Source organism: Neoarius graeffei, chromosome 4 (assembly GCF_027579695.1).
Source record: "Neoarius graeffei isolate fNeoGra1 chromosome 4, fNeoGra1.pri, whole genome shotgun sequence".
NCBI lineage: Eukaryota > Metazoa > Chordata > Actinopteri > Siluriformes > Ariidae > Neoarius > Neoarius graeffei.
This window is the reverse complement of record NC_083572.1, coordinates 21,699,149-21,723,509: the sequence shown is the minus strand read 5'-3', so window position 1 is coordinate 21,723,509 and position 24,361 is coordinate 21,699,149. Positions and strand designations below refer to the sequence as shown.

The following is a 24,361-nucleotide window of genomic DNA, read 5'->3' as shown; positions in this document are numbered from 1 at the left end:
TAAATGCACCACGAGAGCGTCATCATGGTGTGAAGCAAAAAAAAATAAAAATGTCTTGCATGAGTAACCTCAATTAAAAGGACTTGATTTGCAAACATTAGGTACCTGATTTTGTTTGTTTGTTGTTCACTGTAACTTACATCTTTTATTGGAGTCTTTCAGAGGCTTGTACTGAACATTCTTAGAAATGCCTTATCTCTCATTTTCTCCTACAAGTTTCATTTCTGACCACTCACTCTCACCTGCATGAGTACAACCCCACAACTTTTTCTTTTTGCTCTCTTTACCAAAATATTATTCTATAAATTTCATACAAAATTAGTCTGAGTATTGCAGTAAATACAGATTAAATAAATGTCTTTCCCAGTTCTTGCACATGAATTGACACCAAGTATATGGTCAAACAGCAAACAGCCTTTATTATTTAAATAATAATAAAAATTATTATTATTATTATTTAAAAGTAGCCAAGTGTCTTACCTGACAGCCAGAAGAGTCCAAACACAAGCAAAAACAGGACTAGCGAGAAGCGAGGCATGGTCACTGTGCTGAAAACAAATGTCATCTTAATGTCATCATTCCTTTTCATTCTGCGAAATTTAATATGTATTAGCCATCCTCATCCAAGTAGGCAATTATGAAGCATATATGCCTCTAAAACACTGCTATCTCAAGATACATTTTCCCCCAATTATTAAATTTCATGTCAGTTTTCTGCAAAACATAATTTCTAATATAATGCTTTCTACTGTAGAAAACCAACCAGCAGTAAATGAAACTTGGTGAGCTACAAAGACAGAAATATCCTATTCAGCATAGAAACAAGACAATATTCACAATTGCAGCTGTTTGTGAGACTCCATACAGCACCTTATTCCACTCCTGTAGCTCTTGGAGGGTTTATGAAGAGATTTCTGTTCTTTAAACTAAGATGCTAACAGAGAACAGACTGAGGGCTAGAATGCTCTGTTTGCATTTCACCTGTCCTTTCTATATGTCGTACCTCCATAACCCCAAGTTATAGTACCTTGTTACTGTTTGTAGTGAGGTATCACACATTAGCATGCTCCAAGTTTATTTTGTGAAATGCAGTCAATATTCCAACAACGAGGCCCTGGAAATAATTAATTTTAATCATGATAGGCTTATTTCCAGGACCTCGTTGTTGGAATATTGACTATATATATATATATATATATATATATATATATACACACACACACACACACATACATATATATATATATATATATATATATATATATATATATATATATAAAGTATATATAAGTGAGAACTCAGTTCCATTATACCCAAATACTTACAGGTTTATATTAATACACCTGTTATAATTCATAAAGACTTACTTGGTGGATGCACAAAGTCTAATAAATTAATTAAAAATGTGTTGAGATTTAACAGTGTCAGCATTTTGTAAAGTGTTCCATGAATGAAAAACCAACAGCTAGAGGGTTTTGCAGTTTCTCTGTAACAAGCATTTTTGCTTATTAACACAGAGAGAGAGAGAGAGAGAGAGAGAGAGAGACTGTTTAGATCTGCTATAAAATAAGTGAGACCAAACTTGTTTGTTCTTTGGCAAATTGCTGCATTAGAAGAGGAATAAAACACTTTGGAGCATGGTGTGATAGGAAAAGAATCAACTTTGGGCTGTTGAAGGCACCATCACATGACCCAGTCATTAATTATTTTCCGATAACAGCATGTCCCATCATGTTTTATTCTTTAGTTGGTGCAGATAGTCATCTTTAACCTTTTGAATGGCTCAGCAATGGCTCAGATAACCTTGGATCTGAAGCAATTCAAATGAACATGTAAGGAAACATTCCTTTGCATTGATTAGAGCCATTTCCAAACTTGGACTTTCACTGATTGACTATGGAGACTGGGTGATACAATCCCTGAAAGTTATGCACTGCAACTGATTTGAGTGGGGTTGTTCTTGGGGAATGACTGCTAGGTGACATTACTACCATTACAGCACTTCATCAGTTGTGTACCTCGGCATTACTGGGTGTTTTGACCTTTTATCACAAGACACCCTCAGCCAAGGCAGGCGCATCACAATTTGATCAGACATGTCTCATGGTTGATCTCTAGATGGTCACTTGACAGCTCATATAGTAGCTCTTCTTTTCAGTGACCACTTCCTATGATTACCTTCCTATGGGCCTGCCCTGTAATTCTTACTTCCCTCATGAGCCTCGCAGTGGAACTGGCTATAAAGTCCCTGTACCCCACCTCAATTGGATGCACTTTTACATTCCAGCCTCACTCCTCTGCTTCTGCTGCAAAGTTGGTGTATCACAGTCAAATGCCTCATCTGCAGCATCCTCCCAGGGGACCATCAGCTCAACAATGAAGACACACTGGCAGGAATTCGACCAAAAGACCAGATCTGTATGCAGGTTGGTCATTGCCATTTTGGATGGAAAGGTGAGTCTCTGGCTTAGGTCAACACACATTTCCCAGTCCCTGGCTGCATTCAGTAGGCACAAGTTAGGAGGCAAGAAATTAGCCCCCAGTTTCTCTTCATCCTGGATGAAGAATGGTAGTTGTGGGACCATTGTCTGGCCATTGGTGTTTAATCTCTTGTGCTCAGGTTCAGCAGTCAAACACCTCAACACCTGGTTGCATCACCAGGGGTATCTGCCTTGTATTAGGCTGGTCTTGTAACCACCCGAGATGTGCTCTCAAAGGTACCAGCACTGCACACAGGGGACAGGCTAGATCTCCCAGTCAGAGATTTATGTTTGTGGGAGAGGGTAGGATATCATATGTGGCTTTGATGAAGTTTAACCTGTTTGACTTGATACTCCACAGTTCATTCCATGTGATTTTCCTCCTCTCAATGCCCTCCCACCTTATACAATAGCCTTGCTTGGCATGTGATATTGCTTTGGCATACCTGGCTGCTGCTTCTTGGTGGTGCACCTCCTTCACTATCAGGTGCTGGTGTTCAGTTGGGGTAGCCTTTTGCCAGGTAGGTTTCATTGCTCCCAGGCTAAAGCCATCTCTGCCTTATTGGACATAGCCCACTGTATCCCAGTCATGGAGGGCAGATTTTGCATCCAGTACTGCTGTGGCTGGTGTCCATTACAACTGAGTCCCAAAATTGTGTGTGTGTGTCATCTTCAGCCTTGCTTTGGCACATTTGTATTACTCAATCAGGCTAGAGCTTGGTAGTGAGGGGGCTCGGTTCACGCAAAGCCCTATGCTGCGGAGGCATTTCAGATGGCCAAGCCACTTCCTCACTTGTGAGTTCACCAGTCTTTCCAGCTGATTTGCATGAGATAGGGTGACCTTGTAAATTGGCCATACGAGTTGGGATAGCAGTCCAAATTGAATGCACCAAAGCTTCAGCTTCCCTGGAAGAACAGCAGTGTTGATTTACTTGAGGCTCTGATTGTATTCTGCTCAAGTTGTTCCACCTGCTCTGTGTCTTTGAGGTCTGCATTGTACCAATGTCCAAGGCTTTTGATGGGCTTCTCCAGGAAGATTGGTATTGGCTCATCCTTGATGCAGAACCTTTAATTGATGAGCCAGCCTTCAACAATGATTTTTTTCAGCAGGCATTTGGTGAATTATTTTGTTGTTATTGTGGTCATGTCATCCATGTACACCCTGACTGGAGGAAGACACAGCCCATTCAAGTGTTCCCCTCAGACCACCCTCCAACAATGGTCAGAGCATGAGCTCCATTGCCATGGTGAATGATGGGGGAGAAATGATACAGCTCACCATTATAATCTAATCTCAATGTACTGTGATGGTGGTGTCCTGTGTTGTGGTGCAGAACTGGAGATCCTGGAAGTAAGCTTTGACTAGCTTTGTAATGCTCTCTGGGACCCTGTAGTTGAAAGCTGTCCATAAAGTCTCATGAGGCATTGACCCAAAGGTATTGGTAAGATCTAGGAAAACCACACAGAGGTCTCTCTTTTCCTTCTTGACAGTTTGTGTCTGGTACCAAATGATATTTGGTGTGTTCAAGACATCTTATGAAACCACATATTCCTGCTATCTGCACTGATGATCTTTCCTTCCACATTCAGGAGACTGATCTGTTGGAACTGGCTGATGGTTGAGGAGTTCTTTTTTGGGAATTAGGATACCTTCCACCCTTTGCCATGCCTTAGGTATAATTCCTTTAACCCATGCCACTTTCATTAGCTTCCAGCAGGATTTCAGGATGTTGGGGGTTTTCTTATAGAGCCCACATGGAATGTCATTTGGCCCTGTGGCAGATGCTGATCTTGTTCATACTACCATGTAGGGGGGGTTGTGTTGATCTGATGCTCAGGTGGTTGAATTGGTGACATGTCATCTGGAATAGAGACTGGCTCATATCTCTGGATGTCAGAGTAGGTCTTCTTCAGGTGCTCCTCCAGTTCCCTTACAGATACATAAGGATCCCGTTGTTCTCCTTGGCAAAGGGGCTTTTGAGAAACTTGTCAGGTTCTGTGTAAAAGCCTGTCCTTGCCTTGTAAAGCATTGCCAGGCGTTGCTTTATTTCTGTCTGTAGTCCCTCGAATCCTTTCTTTTCTACCTCTGTGGCCTTCTTCCACCATTTTTTCAGCTGTCTTCTTAACTTCACAAGCCTTTAAATTGCCTGCTCTACTGGACTTGGACTGGACTGACAGTTCCTTCTCTGTCATCTATTTTTTTTTTTATTTTCACCCCAAACCTCTCCACCCCATAGCTGTATATGGTGTGTTCCATGTACTTCAGTTTTCTTTTTATACATCCCTTCAGTCTTTCTAATAGATGGACATGGTCTGTGTTGATGATCTCCCACTCAAACTTTTGGCAGGATTTAGGCCACTAAATTTGAGGTTTCTGACCTTCTATCTTCCTCTTTACTGCTGGCCATGGCTGATTGGACTCTGGACATGAATTTCACCTGGGGTGCTGATACCCTGTGGACTGTGGCGTTTGTCCTGCCACTGGGTTTCACATGACTTATTTGACCTACCTCTTAGAAGGTCCTGGTCAATGCAAGGCCAAGCTCCCTGCTAATAGGCTTTGTACTTCAACTAATAGGTGTGAAAGCACTCTGAGCAAGTTAAAATGGTCTAAAGTAGTAGTAGTAGGAGAGAGAGAGTTCAATATAATGCTCACTCTCATATTTGTTGAACTTTAAATTACAATGCTTTTAGGATACACATCCCTGAACACTGCTGAATGGTCAAACTCGAGCTTCATGCAATTTTAAGAAATTACTAAGGCTTGTTTGGTCTGTAATATATGTCCAACTCATTTGTTGTACAGTTTAAAAAAATCTATAAATCATAGTCAGTAGACAAGATGCACTAAGGGAAAGAAAAATTGGGCAGACTTTCGGAAAAACAGCATGAATAATAAGTGATGTGCATCAGTCTTTATTCAGATTTAGTGATGGCTTTTGCCCAGTGAACACTGTTTTGAATCAGTACAGCAGTCTCCATATCTACACTCCAGCAGCCCTGATTCAAAACAGTGTATATCAGGTAAAAGCTGCAACTGAATTAGCAAAATGAATCTTTATGCCCCCCTGAGATAATATATAAAATGGATAACACCACATCAAAAAATGCTATTAATTGATATTCAAAACACTTTAACGGAACTAAAACTAGCCATTACATACAGTGTGTATAACTTTCACCAGGAAACACTGATTTCACAAGCTAACTCTTAATCTCAATCTTAATTCTTCACTGTAAAATCATTATTATTTGGATCTCCCAACACACACCAAAAAAAAAAAAACCACAACATTTGTTCCAAACAGTAATCTGGATTAAAGCTGTGGATTAAATGGTAATTCTGTGTGAATAATATTAGGATGTGTTAGCAAGTGTGAATAATATTAGGATGTGTTAGCAATGAAACCATTAATATTCATAATAGACAAGTCCTGTACTAAAATCTTAAGCTTTCAAAAAAAAAATCATAAGTTGCATCCCACCCACCCACCAATTACTAAATATTTGTATTGTAGAAAACCAACCTACAATAAATGAAGCTTGGTGAGCTCCATACATTGGAATATCCTAATCAGCATAGAAACAAGGTAATATCAACCCCGATTCCAAAAAAGTTGGGACAAAGTACAAATTGTAAATAAAAACGGAATGCAATGATGTGGAAGTTTCAAAATTCCATATTTTATTCAGAATAGAACATAGATGACATATCAAATGTTTAAACTGAGAAAATGTATCATTTAAAGAGAAAAATTAGGTGATTTTAAATTTCATGACAACACCACATCTCAAAAAAGTTGGGACAAGGCCATGTTTACCACTGTGAGACATCCCCTTTTCTCTTTACAACAGTCTGTAAACGTCTGGGGACTTGAGTTGCTCAAGTTTAGGAATAGGAATGTTAACCCATTCTTGTCTAATGTAGGATTCTAGTTGCTCAACTGTCTTAGGTCTTTTTTGTCGTATCTTCCGTTTTATGATGCGCCAAATGTATTCTATGGGTGAAAGATCTGGACTGCAGGCTGGCCAGTTCAGTACCCGGACCCTTCTTCTACGCAGCTATGATGCTGTAATTGATGCAGTATGTGGTTTGACATTGTCATGTTGGAAAAATGTAAGGTCTTCCCTGAAAGAGACGTCGTCTGGATGGGAGCATATGTTGCTCTAGAACCTGGATATACCTTTCAGTATTGATGGTGTCTTTCCAGATGTGTAAGCTGCCCATGCCACACGCACTAATGCAACCCCATACCATCAGAGATGCAGGCTTCTGAACTGAGCGCTGATAACGACTTGGGTCGTCCTTCTCCTCTTTAGTCCGAATGACACGGCGTCCCTGATTTCCATAAAGAATTTCAAATTTTGATTCGTTTGACCACAGAACAGTTTTCCACTTTGCCACAGTCCATTTTAAATGAGCCTTGGCCCAGAGAAGACGTCTGCGCTTCTGGATCATGTTTAGATACGGCTTCTTCTTTGAACTATAGAGTTTTAGCTGGCAACAGCGGATGGCACGGTGAATTGTGTTCACAGATAATGTTCTCTGGAAATATTCCTGAGCCCATTTTGTGATTTCCAATACAGAAGCATGCCTGTATGTGATGCAGTGCCATCTAAGGGCCCGAAGATCACGGGCACCCAGTATGGTTTTCCGGCCTTGACCCTTACGCACAGAGATTCTTCCAAATTCTCTGAATCTTTTGATGATATTATGCACTGTAGATGATATGTTCAAACTCTTTGCAATTTTACACTGTCGAACTCCTTTCTGATATTGCTCCACTATTTGTCGGCGCAGAATTAGGGGGATTGGTGATCCTCTTCCCATCTTTACTTCTGAGAGCCGCTGCCACTCCAAGATGCTCTTTTTATACCCAGTCATGTTAATAATGATCTATTGCCAGTTGACCTAATGAGTTGCAATTTGGTCCTCCAGCAGTTCCTTTTTTGTACCTTTAACTTTTCCAGCCTCTTATTGCCCCTGTCCCAGCGTTTTTGAGATGTGTTGCTGTCATGAAATTTCAAATGAGCCAACATTTAGCATGAAATTTCAAAATGTCTCACTTTCGACATTTGATATGTTGTCTATGTTCTATTGTGAATACAATATCAGTTTTTGAGATTTGTAAATTATTGCATTCCGTTTTTATTTACAATTTGTACTTTGTCCCAACTTTTTTGGAATCGGGGTTGTAAATGCAGCTGTTTATGAGATTACCTGCAGCACCTTATTCCACTCCTGTAGCTCTTGATGTGTTTCTGGAGATATTCTTTAACTCAAGACCCTGACAGAGAACAGACTGAGGGCTGGAATGCTCTGTTTGCATTTCATATGTCTTCTCTATATGTAGTACTTCCATAACACCAGGTTATACTGCCTTCTTACTGTTTGTAGTGAGGTATCACACATCAGCATGCTGTCTGGCTCCAAGCTTGTTCTGTGAAATGTGGTCAATATTCAAGAAATAAGCTCTGGGAAAGAAATGTTTTCCAAGAAATGAGCTTATTCATTCATTCATAAATATATACATAGTTTAAAAAAAAGGAAATCTTGAAACAATAGTGAACATGACAGTTAATTTCTATTATAACCCAACACTAACATGTTTTTACCAATCAGACATAAAATTAAAACCACTAACAGGGGACGGGAATAACACTGATTATCTCATTACAATGCCATTTGTCAAGGGGTGGGATATACACTGCTCAAAAAAAAATAAAGGAACACTTTTTAATCAGAGTATAGCATCAAGTCAATTCAACTTCTGGGATATTGATCTGGTCAGTTAAGTAGCAGAGGGGGTTGTTAATCGGTTTCGGCTGCTTTGGTGTTAATGAAATTAACAATGGGCGCATTAGAGGGGCAACAATGAGACATCCCCCAAAATAGGAATGGTTTTACAGGTGGAGGCCACTGACATTTTTTCCCTCCTCATCTTTTCTGACTGATTTTTCACTAGTTTTGCATTTGGCTAGGGTCAGTGTCACTACTGGTAGCATGGTGTAGTACCTGGACCCTACAGAGGTTGCACAGGTAGTCCAACTCCTCCAGGATGGCACATTAATATGTGCCATTGCAAGAAGGTTTACTGTGTCTCCCAGCACAGCCTCAAGAGCATGGAGGAGATTCCAGGAGACAGGCAGTTACTCTAGGAGAGCTGGACAGGGCCATAGAAGGTCCTTAACCCATCAGCAGGACCGGCATCTGCTCCTTTGTGCAAGGAGGAACAGAATGAGCACTGCCAGAGCCCTACAAAATGACCTCCAGCAGGCCACTGGTGTGAATATCTCTGACCAAACAATCAGAAACAGACTTCATGAGGGTGGCCTGAGGGCCCGACATCCTGTAGTGGGCCCTGTGCTCACTGCCCGGCACCATGGAGCTCGATTGCCATTTGCCATAGAACACCAGAATTGGCCGGTTCACCACTGGCACTCTGTGCTTTTCATGGATGAGAGCAGGTTCAACCTGAGCACATGTGACAGATGTGAAAGGGTCTGGAGACACCGTGGAGAATGTTATGCTGCCTGCAACATCATTCAGCATGACCGATTTGGTGGTAGGTCAGTGATGGTCTGGGGAGACATATCCCTGGAAGGATGCACAGACCTCTACAGGCTAGACAATGGCACCCTGACTGCTATTAGGCATCAGGATGAAATCCTTGGACCCATTGTCAGACCCTACGCTGGTGCAGTGGGTCCTGGGTTCCTACTGGTGCATGAAAACGCCTGGCCTCATGTGGTGAGAGTATGCAGGCAGTTCCTGGAGGATGAAGGAATTGATACCATTGACTGGCCCCCATGCTCGCCTGACCTAAATCCAATAGAACACCTTTGGGACATTATGTTTCGGTCCATCTGACGCCGCCAGGTTGCACCTCAGACTGTCCAGGAGCTCAGTGATGCCCTGGTCCAGATCTGGGAGGAGACTCCCCAGGACATTATCCGTCATCTCAGTAGGAGCATACCCCGATGTTGTCAGGCATGCATACAAGCACGTGGGGGCCATACAACCTACTGAATACCATTTTGAGTTGCTGCAATGAAATTTTGGCAAAATGGACTAGCCTGCCGCATCATTTTTTCACTTTGATTTTTGGGGTGTCTTTGAATTGCATTTGAGCCCTCACAGCGGGGTGAATGGGTGACGACTCGGTGGCATAAGCGTAGAACCAAAGCTACTGCTGAGGCTCGCCCATGGGAGCACTACTCCTCTCCGCTTCACGTGTCGAACAGGTTTGCCCTCCTCAGTGATGCACCTGCTGAGAAACCTGAAAGAGCTCTGGTTATAGGGGACTCTATCTTATGGCACGTGAAATTATAGCTAATTTCACATGCCATAGGATAGAGTCCCCTATATGTCTTTAGGGGCACCAGCAGCTTTAGTCAGGTATACTAGGAGCCAGGGCACTGGACATAGCAGGTAATCTTAGGATCCTAAGCAAGCACAGGTTCTCAAATATAGTTATCCATGTAGGAGCTAATGATATGTGCCTTCGTCAGTCTAAGGTTACTAAGAGTAACTTTGTAGAGGTGTTTAAATTAGCAAAGGAGATGTCCGATGCTGTAGCATGCTCTGGCCCCATCCCAATACTGTGTGGAGATATAGCTTACAGCAGGTTACGGTCGCTGAACTGCTGGTTGTCCAGGTGGTGCTCTGAAAACAGTGTGGGCTTTATAGATAATTGGACTAATTTTGAGGGCACTGCTGGCGGGATGGTATCCATCCCACTCGGGAAGGTGCTGCTCTCATTTCTTGCAGCATAGGTCATAGTCTCAGAACAGGTCTAGTTAACTTCTGACAATCCAGAGCCAAGGCCAGGGAGCAGATGAACAGGCTAAACCAACTGTCTGCTAGCTGCACAGAGTTGTCACTCAGGGTCCACTACATTGAGACTGTGTCTGTTCCCCGAGCTAAACAAAAAAGTAGAAATACTCAGAGAATTTGTTCCAGTAACCGAATCAATATAAAATTAGATCATACTGACTGTACAGCTGCTGCCAGCACCTTTGATCTAAAAGTAGGGCTATTAAACATTAGATTGCTTACATCTAAAGCGCTAATTGTTAATGAACTTATTACTGATCAGGAGTTTAATTTACTGTGTTTAACAGAAACATGGATTAAGCCAAATGAATATATAGCATTAAATGAAGCGAGTCCTCCTGGATACAGTTATATACACCAGTTAGATAAGTCTAACTGGCAGAGGAGGAGGCATCGTGGTTATTTATAATGATTATCTAGGTGTAACAGAAACCTGGTTATAAATTAATACATTTGAAGTTCTTCATACTAATATAATGTACATAGCCTCGAAAAACAAGTCTACCCAGTTAATTCCGTTACTTATTATTTGCAGGGCCCTGGGGCCATATTCTGAGTTTCTTTCTGAATTTGTAGATTTTCTCTCAGATCTGGTTATTTCCTTAGACAAAGCTTTAGTTGCTGGAGATTTTAATATTCACTTTGATAACCCAGAAGACCCTTTGAAAAAAAGTGCTTGTGTCTGTTTTAGATTCAGTAGGGGTTAAGGGGCAGAGCCTTTTCTTACAAAGCCCCACAGTTATGGAACAGCCTTCCAAGTAGTGTTCGGGACTCAGACACAGTCTCAGCTGAAAACATATCTGTTTAGTCAAGCCTTTTGTTAATAGTGTTTAAGAGGGAAAGGAGTAGATCTGGAGGATCCTCAGACATAGAGTGTTTTGGTAAACTGGGATATATGGATGCTGTCAGTCCCCCATTCACTTGCTCACTCGAATTTGTTGATGGTGTAGTGGCTGGCTGCTTTACGTCCCGGGGCCCCCTCATGCCTGTGCTACCTTCTGGCTCTCCCCTTTTAGTTATGCCGTCATAGTTAGTTGCCGGAGTCCCTGCTTGGGCTCAGCACGAAATGTACCCTGTTCCTACTCATCAGGTGACAGTGGGCATACCCAACAACCTGTGTTTTCTCTCTCTTTCTCCCCGCCCCCATCTGTCCCTCTGAGTTACATGTCAATCCTGAGATCAAGATGCTGACCTCTTCTGCTCCTCAGACCTGCCTGATCAATCCTGGTGCCCTATGTCTGGCTGGAGTCTCATCACATTGCTCCTGTGGACGATGGCCCCACATGGACCATGAAAGTCACACTTGGAAGATGCTCTGGACACTTATAGTAATGCTTTTATGGCTGAGGACTACAGCGGACTTGCTAACTTTAGGACTGCAGTTGTCATGAACAGTTTTGCACTCAAGTTTCCATCAATGAAGTGATAACATCAATTGAACCGACTTCATGTTAAAACTGTTAAAAATGTTATAATCATGTTATCACCCAAATGAGGATGGGTTCCCGTTTGAGTCTGGCTCCTCTCGAGGTTTCTTCCTCATGTCATCTGAGGGAGTTTTCCCTTGTCCCTGTCACCACAGGCTTGCTCATTGGGGATAGATTAGGGATCAAATTAGCTCATGTTTAAAGTCATTAAAATTCTGTAAAGCTGCTTTGCAACAATGTCTATTGTTAAAATTGCTAGAAAAATAAACTTGACTTGACTTTGAATTCAGCCCTCTGTAGGTTGATAATTTTCATTTCTATCAAACAATGTGGCATCCTTCCGTTCCTAACACATTACCCAATCCATATCAGGAAAGATATCCAGCATGATTTTTTTCCCATTGAGATCTGGTGTGTTTTCAAAGTGTTCCTTTAATTTTTTTTGTGCAGTGTATTAGACAGCAAGTCAACAGTCATTTCTTGAAGGTGATATGTTGCAAGCAGGAAAAATGGGCAAATATAAGGATCTGAGCAACTTTGACAAGGGGTAAATTGTGATGGTTAGATGACTGGATCTGAACATCTCCAAAATGGCAGGTCTTGTGGGGTGTTCCCGGTATACAGTGGTTAGTACTTACCAAAAGTGGTCCAAGGAAGGACAACCGATGAACCGCCAACAAGGTCATGGGCGCCCAAGACTCACTGATTCGTGTAGGGAGCAAAAGCTAGCCTGTCTTTTCTGATCTGACAGAAGAGCTACTGTAGCACACTTTGCTGAAAAAGTTAATTCTGGTTATGATAAAAAGGTCCCAGAACACATAATGCATCGCAGCATACTGCATACAGTGGGGAAAACAAGTATTTGATCCCTTGCTGATTTTGTTGGTTTACCCACTAAGAAAGACTTGATCAGTCTGTAATTTTAATGGTAGGTGTATTCTAACATGTGGAGACAGAATATCAAAAAGAAAATCCAGAAAATAACTTTTAAATATCTATATTAATTTATTTGTATTTTATTGAGAAAAAGAAGTATTTGATCCCCTAGTAACCATCAAGAGTTCTTGTTAATACAGACAAGTTAGACTCTCCAAATTACCTTGTCACCTAAATTGAAGACACCTGATATCACTAATGACTTGTATAAAAGCCACCTGGCCACAGAATCAATCAGTTTGTCAGACTCCAAACTCTCCAACATGGGAAAGACTAAAGAGCTTTCTGTGGATTTAAGGGAGAAGATTATAGACCTGCACAAGACCGGTATGGGCTACAAAACCATTAGCAAGAAGCTGGGCGTTAAGGTGACAACTGTTGGTGCAATTGTGCGCAAGTACAAGACTCACAACATGATCATCAATTGACCTAGGTCTGGGGCTCCAAACAAGATCTCACCTCGTGGGGTTTCCAGGATCATGAGAACGGTGAGAAATAGACCTAATACAACACGGGCAGAGTTAGTGGATGATCTTAAAGCAGCTGGGATCACAGTCACCAAGCAAACAGTTGGTAACATTTTACACCGCAATGGTCTAACATCTTGCAGTGCTCGCAAAGTACCCCTGCTTAAGAAAGCACATGTGCAGGCCCGCCTGAACTTTGCCAATGAACATCTGAATGACTTGGAGAGTGACTGGGAGAAGGTGTTATGGTCAGATGAGACCAAAATTGAGCTCTTTGGCATCAATTCAACCCGTCGTGTCTGGAGGGAGAGACATGCTGCTTATGACCCCAAGAACACCATCCCCACTGTCAAGCATGGAGGTGGTAACATTATGCTTTGGGGGTGTTTTTCTGCACAGGGCACAGGGCTACTTCACCGTATCAATGGGAGGATGGACGGAGCCATGTACCGTAAAATCCTAAGTGAAAACCTCCTTCCCTCTGCCAGGAAGCTTAAAATGGGTCGTGGATGGGTCTTCCAGCAGGATAATGACCCAAAGCATACAGCCAAGGCAACCAAGGAATGGCTGAAGAAGAAACATATCAAGGTCATGGAGTGGCCCAGCCAGTCTCCGGACCTGAATCCTATAGAAAATCTATAGAGAGAGCTGAAGCTCAGAGTTGCCAAGCGACAGCCACGGAATCTTGATGATTTAGAGGTAATTTGCAAAGAAGAGTGGACCAAAATTCCTCCTAATATGTGCAGAAACCTGGTCATCAACTACAAAAAACGTCTGACCTCTGTGCTTGCTAATAAGGGGTTTGCCACAAAGTACTAAGTCCTTTTGGCAAGAGGGTTCAAATACTTATTTTCCTCAATAAAATGCAAATAAATTAATACAAATTCTTTAAAGTCGATTTCTTGATTTTCTTTGTGATATTCTGTCTCAGCATGTTAGACTACACCTATCATTAATATTACAGACTGATCAAGTCTTTATTAGTGGCCAAACCAACAAAATCAGCAAGGGATCAAATACTTGTTTTCCCCACTGTAAGGGGCTGTGTAGGTGCAGACTGGTCAGAGTGCCCATACTGACCCCTGTCCATGGTCAAAAGCGCTTACAATGGGCTCATGAGCATCAGAACTGGACCATGGAGCAATGGAAGGTGGCCTGGTCTGATGAATCATGTTTTCTTTTAGATCATATGGATGGCCAAGTGTGTGTGTCACTTACCTGGGAAAGACATGGCACCACGATGGACTATGGGAAGAATTCAAGATGGCAGAGACATTGTAATGCTCTTAGCAATATTCTGCTGGGAAACCTTGGCCCCTGGCATTCATGTGGATGCTACTTTGACACGTACCACCTACCTAAACACCATTGCAGACCAAGTACACCCCTTCACGGCAATGGTATTCCATAATAACAGTGGTCTCTTTCAGCAGGATAATGCACCCTAACTCTCTATACGTTACCCTATCAATGATAAAAAGCTTGAGACATTTTATTATTTTGCAAAATGTTTAATTAAACAAAATGTATTTGAACTTCCAACATAACGGTCATTGGTACAGTGCTTAGTAAATTTGTCCTATATGCACCTTAGGCTTTAGTTTAAATAGACACCAATTTAAATAACAATGTTCTTACATTCAAGCACTTAAAACAAAAAGGCTGGGAAATTAAATGTGTACAGAATAAGCTCTCTTGTAATTATACAAGATACCCATACAGATATATTATGACTCAGGCGGTGGTCAATATGGGGATAGGATAATGTTGATTGTTGCACTTAACGAGTGTGTGGCACATTTGGTTGATCATCTGACATTCATCTCATCTCAAACAGCCCATGCATTTATGTGTGTCTCCAGCAGGGGGCAGGCAGTATCTGTGTGTTACAAACTGGCTATTTTTGGCAACATGTCGATAGTCCTGTCGCTCTTTTGATAGACTTCCATGAGAAGGCTCAGAATATTCTCTATTGTACCGTCGAATCATATTAATAAAAAATTAAATTAAAAGGCTACTTTTTGTGAACTTAAGTGTTGTGTAAAATCTGAATTGAAACTGCAGCAAAAAAAAAGAAGAAAAAAAGTGTACCTCTTATTATCCCTCAACACTTAAAGTTTTATTACCAAACAGTTTCATGCCAGAGAGGACAAAATATTTTAAGACATAAACAGGAAATGACGATGATTAAAAAATAAGGGACAATGTCGCTGCACGGCTGCTTGCGTTGGCACTCTGTTGCCCACTTGCTGGTGAGAACTGACCACCAAGGAGAACAGTAAGGAGGCTTGGCTCAGTGTGAGGTCTATTCAGGTTCTCAAGGCTCATTTTTGGTTGAAAGGTCACTGCAGGGGTTTGACAAGGTAGAGTTTGTCTCCGTGCTCACTGGTAAAAATGGGTGCTTTCTTGTAGTGCTCGATGAGCTCATCCATAGTGTTGAAACGTCGCTGCCCGATGCAGTACACACCCTCACCGCACTGTACCTTGAAGTGCTTGTTCTTGCCTGACGCCTTCAAGGAGATGGAGAAATCGCTTGGCTTAAAAAAAAAAAAAAAAAAAAAAAAAAAGAGAGAGACAACCAAACATCGGGCCATGAGCATCAGAGCATCAATGTATTAGTGAGTTATTTTTAAAAATAAAATATATAAAACAAAGCTCTGTCATTTGTATCCAAGCTAGGCAACTGTAACTCGGGTGTTTTCTTCCCCCTTTCTTCACCAGTGTGTGCTCTGTGTTCGTGTGTAAAGTTTTTCTCACTGTAAATCGCAGAGTTATTGAAAAGACCTTTCAGTATATATCAAGCTACATTTAAGTTAATCTGTTAAAAGCAACAGGTTCTGTTTGAGCAGTTCAATAAAGCCTTCTGTGATATGAGCACAGTATGAGTATATTTTATGAGCACAGATATTTACTGGAAAAATAGAAAAGTTTATAATTTTGCTCCCTGTGCCAATATAGTGAAATGGTAAAGAATGACCATGGCAAGCAGGAAAGAGCAGTAACAAAACAACTAGGCTATTCAGAGAATAATCAAGAACCACCCTGAATGTTAACCATTAAATTCCTCATTTACTCACAGAGGACTCACTGTCCCGCACTAGGAAGTCTCCCTCGGTTCCCCTCTCATTTAGCGTGCATTCAGCCTGGTGCCGTGTCACGCTGCCGTAGTACCACTCCTTCCCAGCAAATCTGCCTGTGTGGGCGGGGCCTGCATGCTGTAAAGGATGGGCCATGAAACTGCTGGCCCCTCCTCCTTGCACCAACCCATCATTCAGCACTGTCGTCACATAGTTTTTGGGCACAAGGCCCACCTGGCCTTGACTATTTTTACACCTCCACCACTCAGGGTCATTCTCAGGTTTCTCCAACACCTCCATGATTTCTCCTTTATCAAAATTCAGCTCTTCCTCCGTGGCCGAGCTGAAGGGGTAAAGCGTCTGCACCTTGTGCAATGCTCGTGAGCACTGCCCATCGCCCATACCTGTCTCTTCCTCCTCCTCCTCCTCATCCTCCTCCTCCTGGACGTAGTTAGAGGGGAACCAGCCGACCCGGCCGTCACTGCAGCGGCCACGCCACCAGCCATCACTGCATTTCTCCAGTACCAGCAGGCGTGCACCTTTCGCCAGGCTCAGTTCATCATCACGCTCTGCCGTGTATGCAAACTTGGCCACTGCCGCTGTGTGCAGCTCATAGATACGCTCTGCTCCCGCGCTGACGCCGTTTGATGGGCACTCGGCATCTGTGCTCGGCTTCCGCTTAGCCTTACCCAGACCTGTAAAAATATTCCATTCGTAAGTCCATTTCAAAAAACACAACAGAGTTAAAACATAATATAATATAATACAGAGCAATAGAATTAACATAACATAGTATTATAAATTACAAAAAATACAAAAAAAGTTATTCCAATTTTCAAACATTTTAACATCTTGCTGAGCTTAGAATTAGGAATATTATAGGTTGCTTCTGCCATTTCATATCAAATATATCTAGTTTATTAAAGGTGTTATGCAAATTCAGTAATTATTGCCTTATGCTACAGAATGAGCCTACAATGCCAGCACTTTATAAACAGCTAAATTCTCATAAACAGGGTTTTGAACAAAACTGAGTTTTTCTGCCAATAATATACTTTCATGTATCTATTTAAAAAAAAAAAAACGCACACCACAAATATATTTTACCCCCTTAGTCACAGCGATTGGGCATCTGTGAGCTCATGTGTGTGGAAGAGGGCAGACAGCACTTTCCTCCAAGTTTGCTACACTGCCCTGTAAGCAGTAGTTCATAAAGATGTAGCTGGCTTCATATCTCACAGAGGAAGCATATATTACGTAGCTTTCACCCTCTCTGGTACATAGCTTTTGAATAATGATAGGAGAGAGCTGGCTGGTGAGTAGGAAATGACAGATGACCATTTGGGGAGAAAGAAATTCCTGGTAAATGCATTCGGGCCACTTCAAGATGCCTAAAATCTAGCTTACTACATGTGATTTCCTCACACAATGAAAGCCAAGCTTTCTCCATGGTTAGTGTGATCAGAGGTCAGTCGAGTGACAAGACAATGATGAGGCTCATCACTTGACTGTGATGATACCTCAGGGACTGTGGTGCCTCAGGTGATGGGACAGTTGATGCCAATACTGAAAGTGATTCCCATTTTAAAATTGCATTTCTTTACAGCTTAATTTGGCTGTAATGTTTTTACACAAGCAAATTATGTTATAGATGTAGAAGTAGGTGGGACATCATTCTGTGGAACTGGATTAAATTACTTAAATACAAATTTCTCACTTTTCAGATTTTAAAATACTTGTCAAAAGCCTGAAATTTGCAAAAAATTAAAAATAAAAGTAGTAAACATCAAAATTTGACCATGTGAAGGGTTTTCCTATAGCACTTCAAACTTTATGGCTTTTAAATAATTTTTATAACAAGTTTTTCATATTTGTCAAACAAATATAACAAGTAAACATCTTGTCTTAGTAGAAAAACCCAAATAAAACATGAAAGCATCTGAAATCTAATACATGACCAGTAATGAGACGAGCTGAAATTCACAAACTGAGACTATAGAGGACTCGAGTCTATTGTTACCGTGCAAAGCACATACCAGCACTTGGCACTGCCAGTCTCCCATAAACAAATGCACACCATGACGAGCTCTATTTTTAACCAGCGGGCAGAAAATAAACCCGACATTCTGTCTGTCTATCTGTTTAGATGCTTCTATAAAATGTATAATATAAGGAGTATGTTCTGTCAAAGTGGTGCCTTCCTGAGGAAATAGTGGCATGTAATACAAGCCTGTTATGTGCAAGCATCTGCACACAGCTCTCATCTGACTAACCACAACACACCATCTCTCTTTATCAACAAGCCCCAATTCAGTGGCAACACCAGTACTTCATTTGTGCAAGAGACTCAATTTTTAAGCAACAAAAACAGTTAGGACTAGTTTACAAAACAATATATAGACATTAAATAATGCATTTATTATTATTATCATTATCATCATCATCATCAACACGCAACAGCTATTACCACTTATCTGCATTAGACTCTGTAAAAGTTTTTTTTGTGGCAATGTGACAACTTAAAGCTTAAGGCCCTGTCCACACGGCAACGGATTCAGGTGACTCCGATACAATTGCTTATCGTTTAGGCCTGGCGTCCACACGGCACCAGCGTTTTGGGTGCCCAAAACGCAATCTTTTTGAGAACGGGTTCCAGAGTGGAAAGATCTGGCAACGTTGCCGTTGTGAAGTCGTCTGGATGAGTAGAACGGATTTGTTTACGATGACGTCACAACCACATGACTGTGAGTGCTTCACGCCGGGTAGAAGTGTAACGAATATCACCAGGAAAAAGCCTTACAGAGCACTAGTGAGAGTGAAACACGAGCTTGGATATTATTATTATTATTATTATGTTCAGTGTTAGTTCACAGTAGTAATGCAAGAAGCAGAATAGTGACAGTAATAGTGAAGCAAAAACATGCAATTGTACAAACACTGCAGCTCTACAGCAAAATATTCATTTATGAAATGGTCTGATTCTTAACACCAGTAGTGCCAATGATCTTCTCATTGCGATGCGATGCGAGTTGTCAACAAATCCTATAACTTGGTTTATGAAACGCGCTTACAAAATATTTTCACTGTGAATATTTATTGTGTAATGGTGCAATCCCGCCAGCAAAAATAGGGAAAAAAGGAGCGATCTCACCTCTTCAGATGTTGATTTAAGTCCGACAATACATTCCTCAAAAAGGGCGTAGAGGAGCAAATTAATCCAATTTATTCCGGACCATTAAAGACGCCACCTTCCGCGTAGAATCATACGTCATCCTCGCCGCCATATTGGATAGGTCAAAGCGGAGAATAAAGATTCATGTGCTGCCTTTAACTGTACCAACAGGTTTACCGTCCAAACGAGATCACATGGGATTACCTTTCACAGGTGAGAAACAAATTAATCCATCAACGTGTAGCATTCAATTTATTCCGGACCATTAAAGACGCCGCCTTCCGCGTAGAATCATACGTCATCCTCGCCGCCATATTGGAGAGGTCAAAGCGGAGAATAAAGATTAGCTGCGTTTAACTGTACCAACAGGTTTGCTGTCCAAACGAGATCACATGGGATTACCTTTCACAGGTGAGACTGGAAAAATACTTTTCATTGTATTTGGTCATTATAATGTAATTTTACAAACAGATTTTCCTGACTTTGTGGCTAATATGAAGTCTCGCGCATTATGCGCATGCGTCCTTACTACTTCTATTGTTCTGGTGTCTCCGAAGGGACTGTCTTACAGCGCCCCTAGAGGTGTGGCATGTGTATTGCATCGTTTTCAGCAAGCGTTGCGTTGCCATATTGACCTGATATTTTACTGATTGTTGCCCATTTGGACGCGATATATTTTTAAATAACATCTCGTTGCCGTTGTCGTGTGGATGTAGCCTAAGGCTACGTTTACATTACGTCGAATCAGCGGATCATCAGATTAACGTTCTTAAAATGATTCGCGTTTACACAAAACCGTTAGCCGTGCACACAGCAACACCAATACGCGGATACGCTCGGCTCCGCAGGCATCCTGCGCTCCAAATCACTCCACCCTGAACAGCGAGTGCCCTCTGGAGGGTGCGCACTCCGGCCCTGCGCAGCTCACAGAGTGCGCGAGTGAAGTGAACAAGCCACGATTCGGGACTGAGCCGCTGTGTGTGTGATCCCAGCGCATATCACTTATTACTTGCAAGTGGAAGGACGGCAAGCCTAAAGACAATCATAACTACACAGTGGGCAGTATTTGCATCAGTATTTGCAGTATTTTCATACTTTTATACTCTTTAATGAAAGGTGATACAAGGCGGAAGTCCGCGCCGTTTTTCAGCAGTCGCGTCACATGACCAACGCCAGCGAATCAGGAAGGTGGATGTCACAGTGACGTTGTCCAATGAGACGCCAGCTAGAGCTCAGCACAGCGTATTCGCGTATTCTGAATGCTTACACAGCACCGGAGCTGATACGATCTAGATTGAATACGTGGACGCTGGCGGATTCCCGTTTCCCCGCTTTTCCAGGGGGGTTAATGTAAACGGACAGTGCATCCGCGAAGAAAATGAGACAGATACGGTCTAGTGTAAACGTAGCCTAAGACTCACGTCTCCTCTAGATCACATAAAATACTTCACACGTGGGCTTCATTGACTGGTTACTGACTGATCACTGACTCATGGACTCATTGATTTATAATTGACTCATCAGTGACTGATCATTTACCTCTGATCTTTAATCACTTGCCTATCACTGACTCATTACTGACTTATAACTGGGTCATCAATGAATGGTCACTGACTGTTCATTAAAGGACCCATGGCATGGTGGTTTGTTGATGCTTTAAACGGGCTCGTGGAGGTTTCCGGATGTTATATTCGCAGCCTTTCTCAAAATGAACCCTCGGCACGTAGATACAGCCTCCTGGGAGAAAGCCCCATTTCAGCCCTTTTCCCAGTGCGTCGTTTTGCTAATGAGAAGCATGGAGGCGGGGAAGGGTAGCGGGTGGGGGCGGGCGGGCCATGGGGGAGGGGGAGGGGCTTGACCAAGCTGCAGGCATGCTACCTGTGAACAGTAGCAATGGCAGGTCAAGCAACAGTCCAAGCTTTCACTTTTGACCCCTCGGACTCCTTTCATAAACTCAACGTGACACAGAGAACAGACAGTGAGTGTGTTCAGAGTGGTAGTTTACGAACGTATAATACCCTAGGCTTGAACACGCACTCCATAACCAAAGAGGATAGAAGCAGCAACTACAGCAACATGTCGCTTATCCAACAGAAGACATGCATTGCGGAGCAATAGTCAAACATAAGGTCATAAGTTACAGTCAATTTCCAGACTAAACTCAGTTTAACAGAGCATGCTGCATGCTTTTTGGTTTTGTAGTGCAGAGTACCTGGCTAACTGCAGGAAGCGGTTAGCTGCACAGCTAATGTAGCCATTGCAAGGCTAACGCACCGATTTTAAAACACAGCAAAACGACTTAACAGTTATACACTTACTTGTTCGGTGTTTGTGGCTGATGCGGCAGGGATGCTTGGTACGGACCCAGGCTTCAGTGACAGTTGATGTGCAAAACCTGCCCTGTACTGTCCCAAGTTGTGGAAACATTCATCAGGAAAATGCTTCCGACAAACATACACCGTCTTAGGTAGACTCGACGGCGTATTATTGGAGTAAATAAAATTAAGCCACTGCGTCTTCAGGGGCTCTCCCGTCGGCAGTAAAAAAACAGACTCCTTTCTGTGTTGTCACATCCATGTACAGCGCAATTTCCATGTTTCGCTCGCTTAGGTGGTGCCATGTTGTTGTGTCCTCTATGGTCTCCTCACTACAAAATTGAAGTGACGTATCTATGGTGGCAACTTTTGAGCTGGGCGGGCAATCCATACAGTGGGTGGGAATCCAGAGGGGGGGGCGTGGGGATCATCTCCCTTGCTGACGTAGTAAAGGGAACAGCCTATCAATGCGCCATTTTGACGCGCCATTCTCAAATGTTGACAAAGGGTGGGCATAGTTTGGTTTACACATTATGACATTTCTAGCCACTGGGGTGACTTAAGAAGGTCAGAGGAACTCATTTTAATGTTAAAAAACCTTAGAAAGTGAAAATTTCATGCCATGGGACCTTTAACTGATTACTGACCCATCAATGACTGATCACTGACCCTTGATCATTAATCACTGACTTATTAGTGACTAATCAGTGACTGTTCACAGACATCATTGACTCATCATTGCACTTTAATAACTGATTAACATTAACTCCTCAATAATTGATCACGGACTCATTACTGACTCAACTGACTCATCAGTAACTGATCACTGATCTATGATCATTAATCACTGGCAGATCTTGACTTATCACTGGCTGATCAATTACTCATTTGTCATTGACTCATCGGTTCTCATAAACGAGCGATGAATTTATTGAAAAATATTGATGGTGGCTATGAAACTGACAGACAAAATGTATTTTTCCCCTCCAGAATGTGATATTCTATGCACTTATCCATTAAACTCTCTATATTTAAAAAAAAAAAACCTTGTAAAACTTAACTCTTGGTTACTTTCATTTACACACAAGGTGAGAACCAGAAATGAGCTTTTTGCAAACATTAAGCCCATAGATTACAGACAAAAATAATAGAGCTATTTGGGATGGGTAATCAATTAATGATTTGGTCATCTCTGCTTGTGTATGTTCAGATATCTTGTTTACAGGATATAGATTTAGTGCAGAAATATAGAATTTTCTTTGAATAAACAAGTCTCACTATATACTGCTTACTCCACTATGATGACTGTTTGTATAGTTTAATCATCATGACAAAGGCCGTCTCGCCTCCTTATGCACAAATGGAAACGGTCATTCATACTAAACACCAAATTGTAAAATACGTGGTCCTAAAAATAAAAAAATATTAATTATACAAAATATCTGGGCGGCACGGTGGTGTAGTGGTTAGCGCTGTCGCCTCACAGCAAGAAGGTCCTGGGTTCGAGCCTCGGGGCCGGCGAGGGCCTTTCTGTGTGGAGTTTGCATGTTCTCCCCGTGTCCGCATGGGTTTCCTCCGGGTGCTCCGGTTTCCCCCACAGTCCAAAGACATGCAGGTTAGGTTAACTGGTGACTCTAAATTGACCGTAGGTGTGAATGTGAGTGTGAATGGTTGTCTGTGTCTATGTGTCAGCCCTGTGATGACCTGGCGACTTGTCCAGGGTGTACCCCGCCTTTCGCCCGTAGTCAGCTGGGATAGGCTCCAGCTTGCCTGCGACCCTGTAGAACAGGATAAAGCGGCTAGAGATAATGAGATGAGATGAGATACAAAATATCTATTTTTCACAACTGTAGTCCTCCTCAAAGGGAAAAAATTATCCTTTATTATTGCATTTTTTTAAAGCAATCTTTGCAACAAAGTCCTGCGTTATACAGAAGACATCATGTAGAATCAGGGTTAACAATCAGCTTTTAACAGGCAACAAAAATAGAAGCCCTAGAGAACCGCGAGTCATGGAGGTCACTATTTTCCATAGAAATGGCTCAAATGAAAGAACAGCAGAAGATGACTCACAACATGATCAAGCAAATGCATCCCAACTCTGGGCTCCAGGATGTCAGGACATCTGTCTCATCCTTTAATCTCAATAACTAGGATGTCAAGATCCACATTGGCAGCACACTAAATAGGGCAGCCGTGCCATGAGGAATAAATAGGGTGTAATGTGATTATTAGGTATTGCTTGTCTTTTACTTGTCACACTATTTCTAATTTAAGATCCCCTTAACTGACATTAATGCTTTAACATACATGAACAATCCACGTACTTCAACATTAATCTACAATTAACAAAGTAAGTAACATTTGTATTAACTGATGCTTTTCTTTTAAAAAATAAACCAAATAATCAGTAGGTCCATTAAAGGGGCTATGTGTAGGAATTTGAAGAATTTTAGTTTAAAACATTCAAAAAATTAACTACAATTATCAACAGAATGTGAAGAAGTAACAGCTTTGATGTTACGTCAAAGATGTTCATGTACTGCGCTGCAAAGATATCTACTCAAGTTAGTATGCTAAATGGCTAGCCCTGAGACAGGAAGCACCGTACGTCTCCTAATACCACTTTGTACCTCAAGAAGCGAGTCAC

The 24,361-nt window shown here is 41.9% G+C and overlaps 1 protein-coding gene across 2 annotated transcripts in view; it reads right to left on the bottom strand.

Annotated features, from left to right (window-relative positions):
• Positions 1 to 14,688: 14,688 nt before the first annotated feature.
• Positions 14,689 to 24,361, bottom strand: part of nck2b (NCK adaptor protein 2b) — a 153,371-nt gene continuing 143,698 nt past the window's right edge. For both annotated transcript variants that reach the window (XM_060918176.1, XM_060918177.1), the window contains exons 3-4: positions 16,225 to 16,919; positions 14,689 to 15,684 (exon numbers count right to left, since the gene is read on the bottom strand). In XM_060918176.1, the coding sequence (XP_060774159.1) occupies positions 15,490 to 15,684; positions 16,225 to 16,919 (890 nt within the window). In that variant the 3' untranslated portion in view covers positions 14,689 to 15,489. The remainder of the gene's footprint in view (positions 15,685 to 16,224; positions 16,920 to 24,361) is intronic.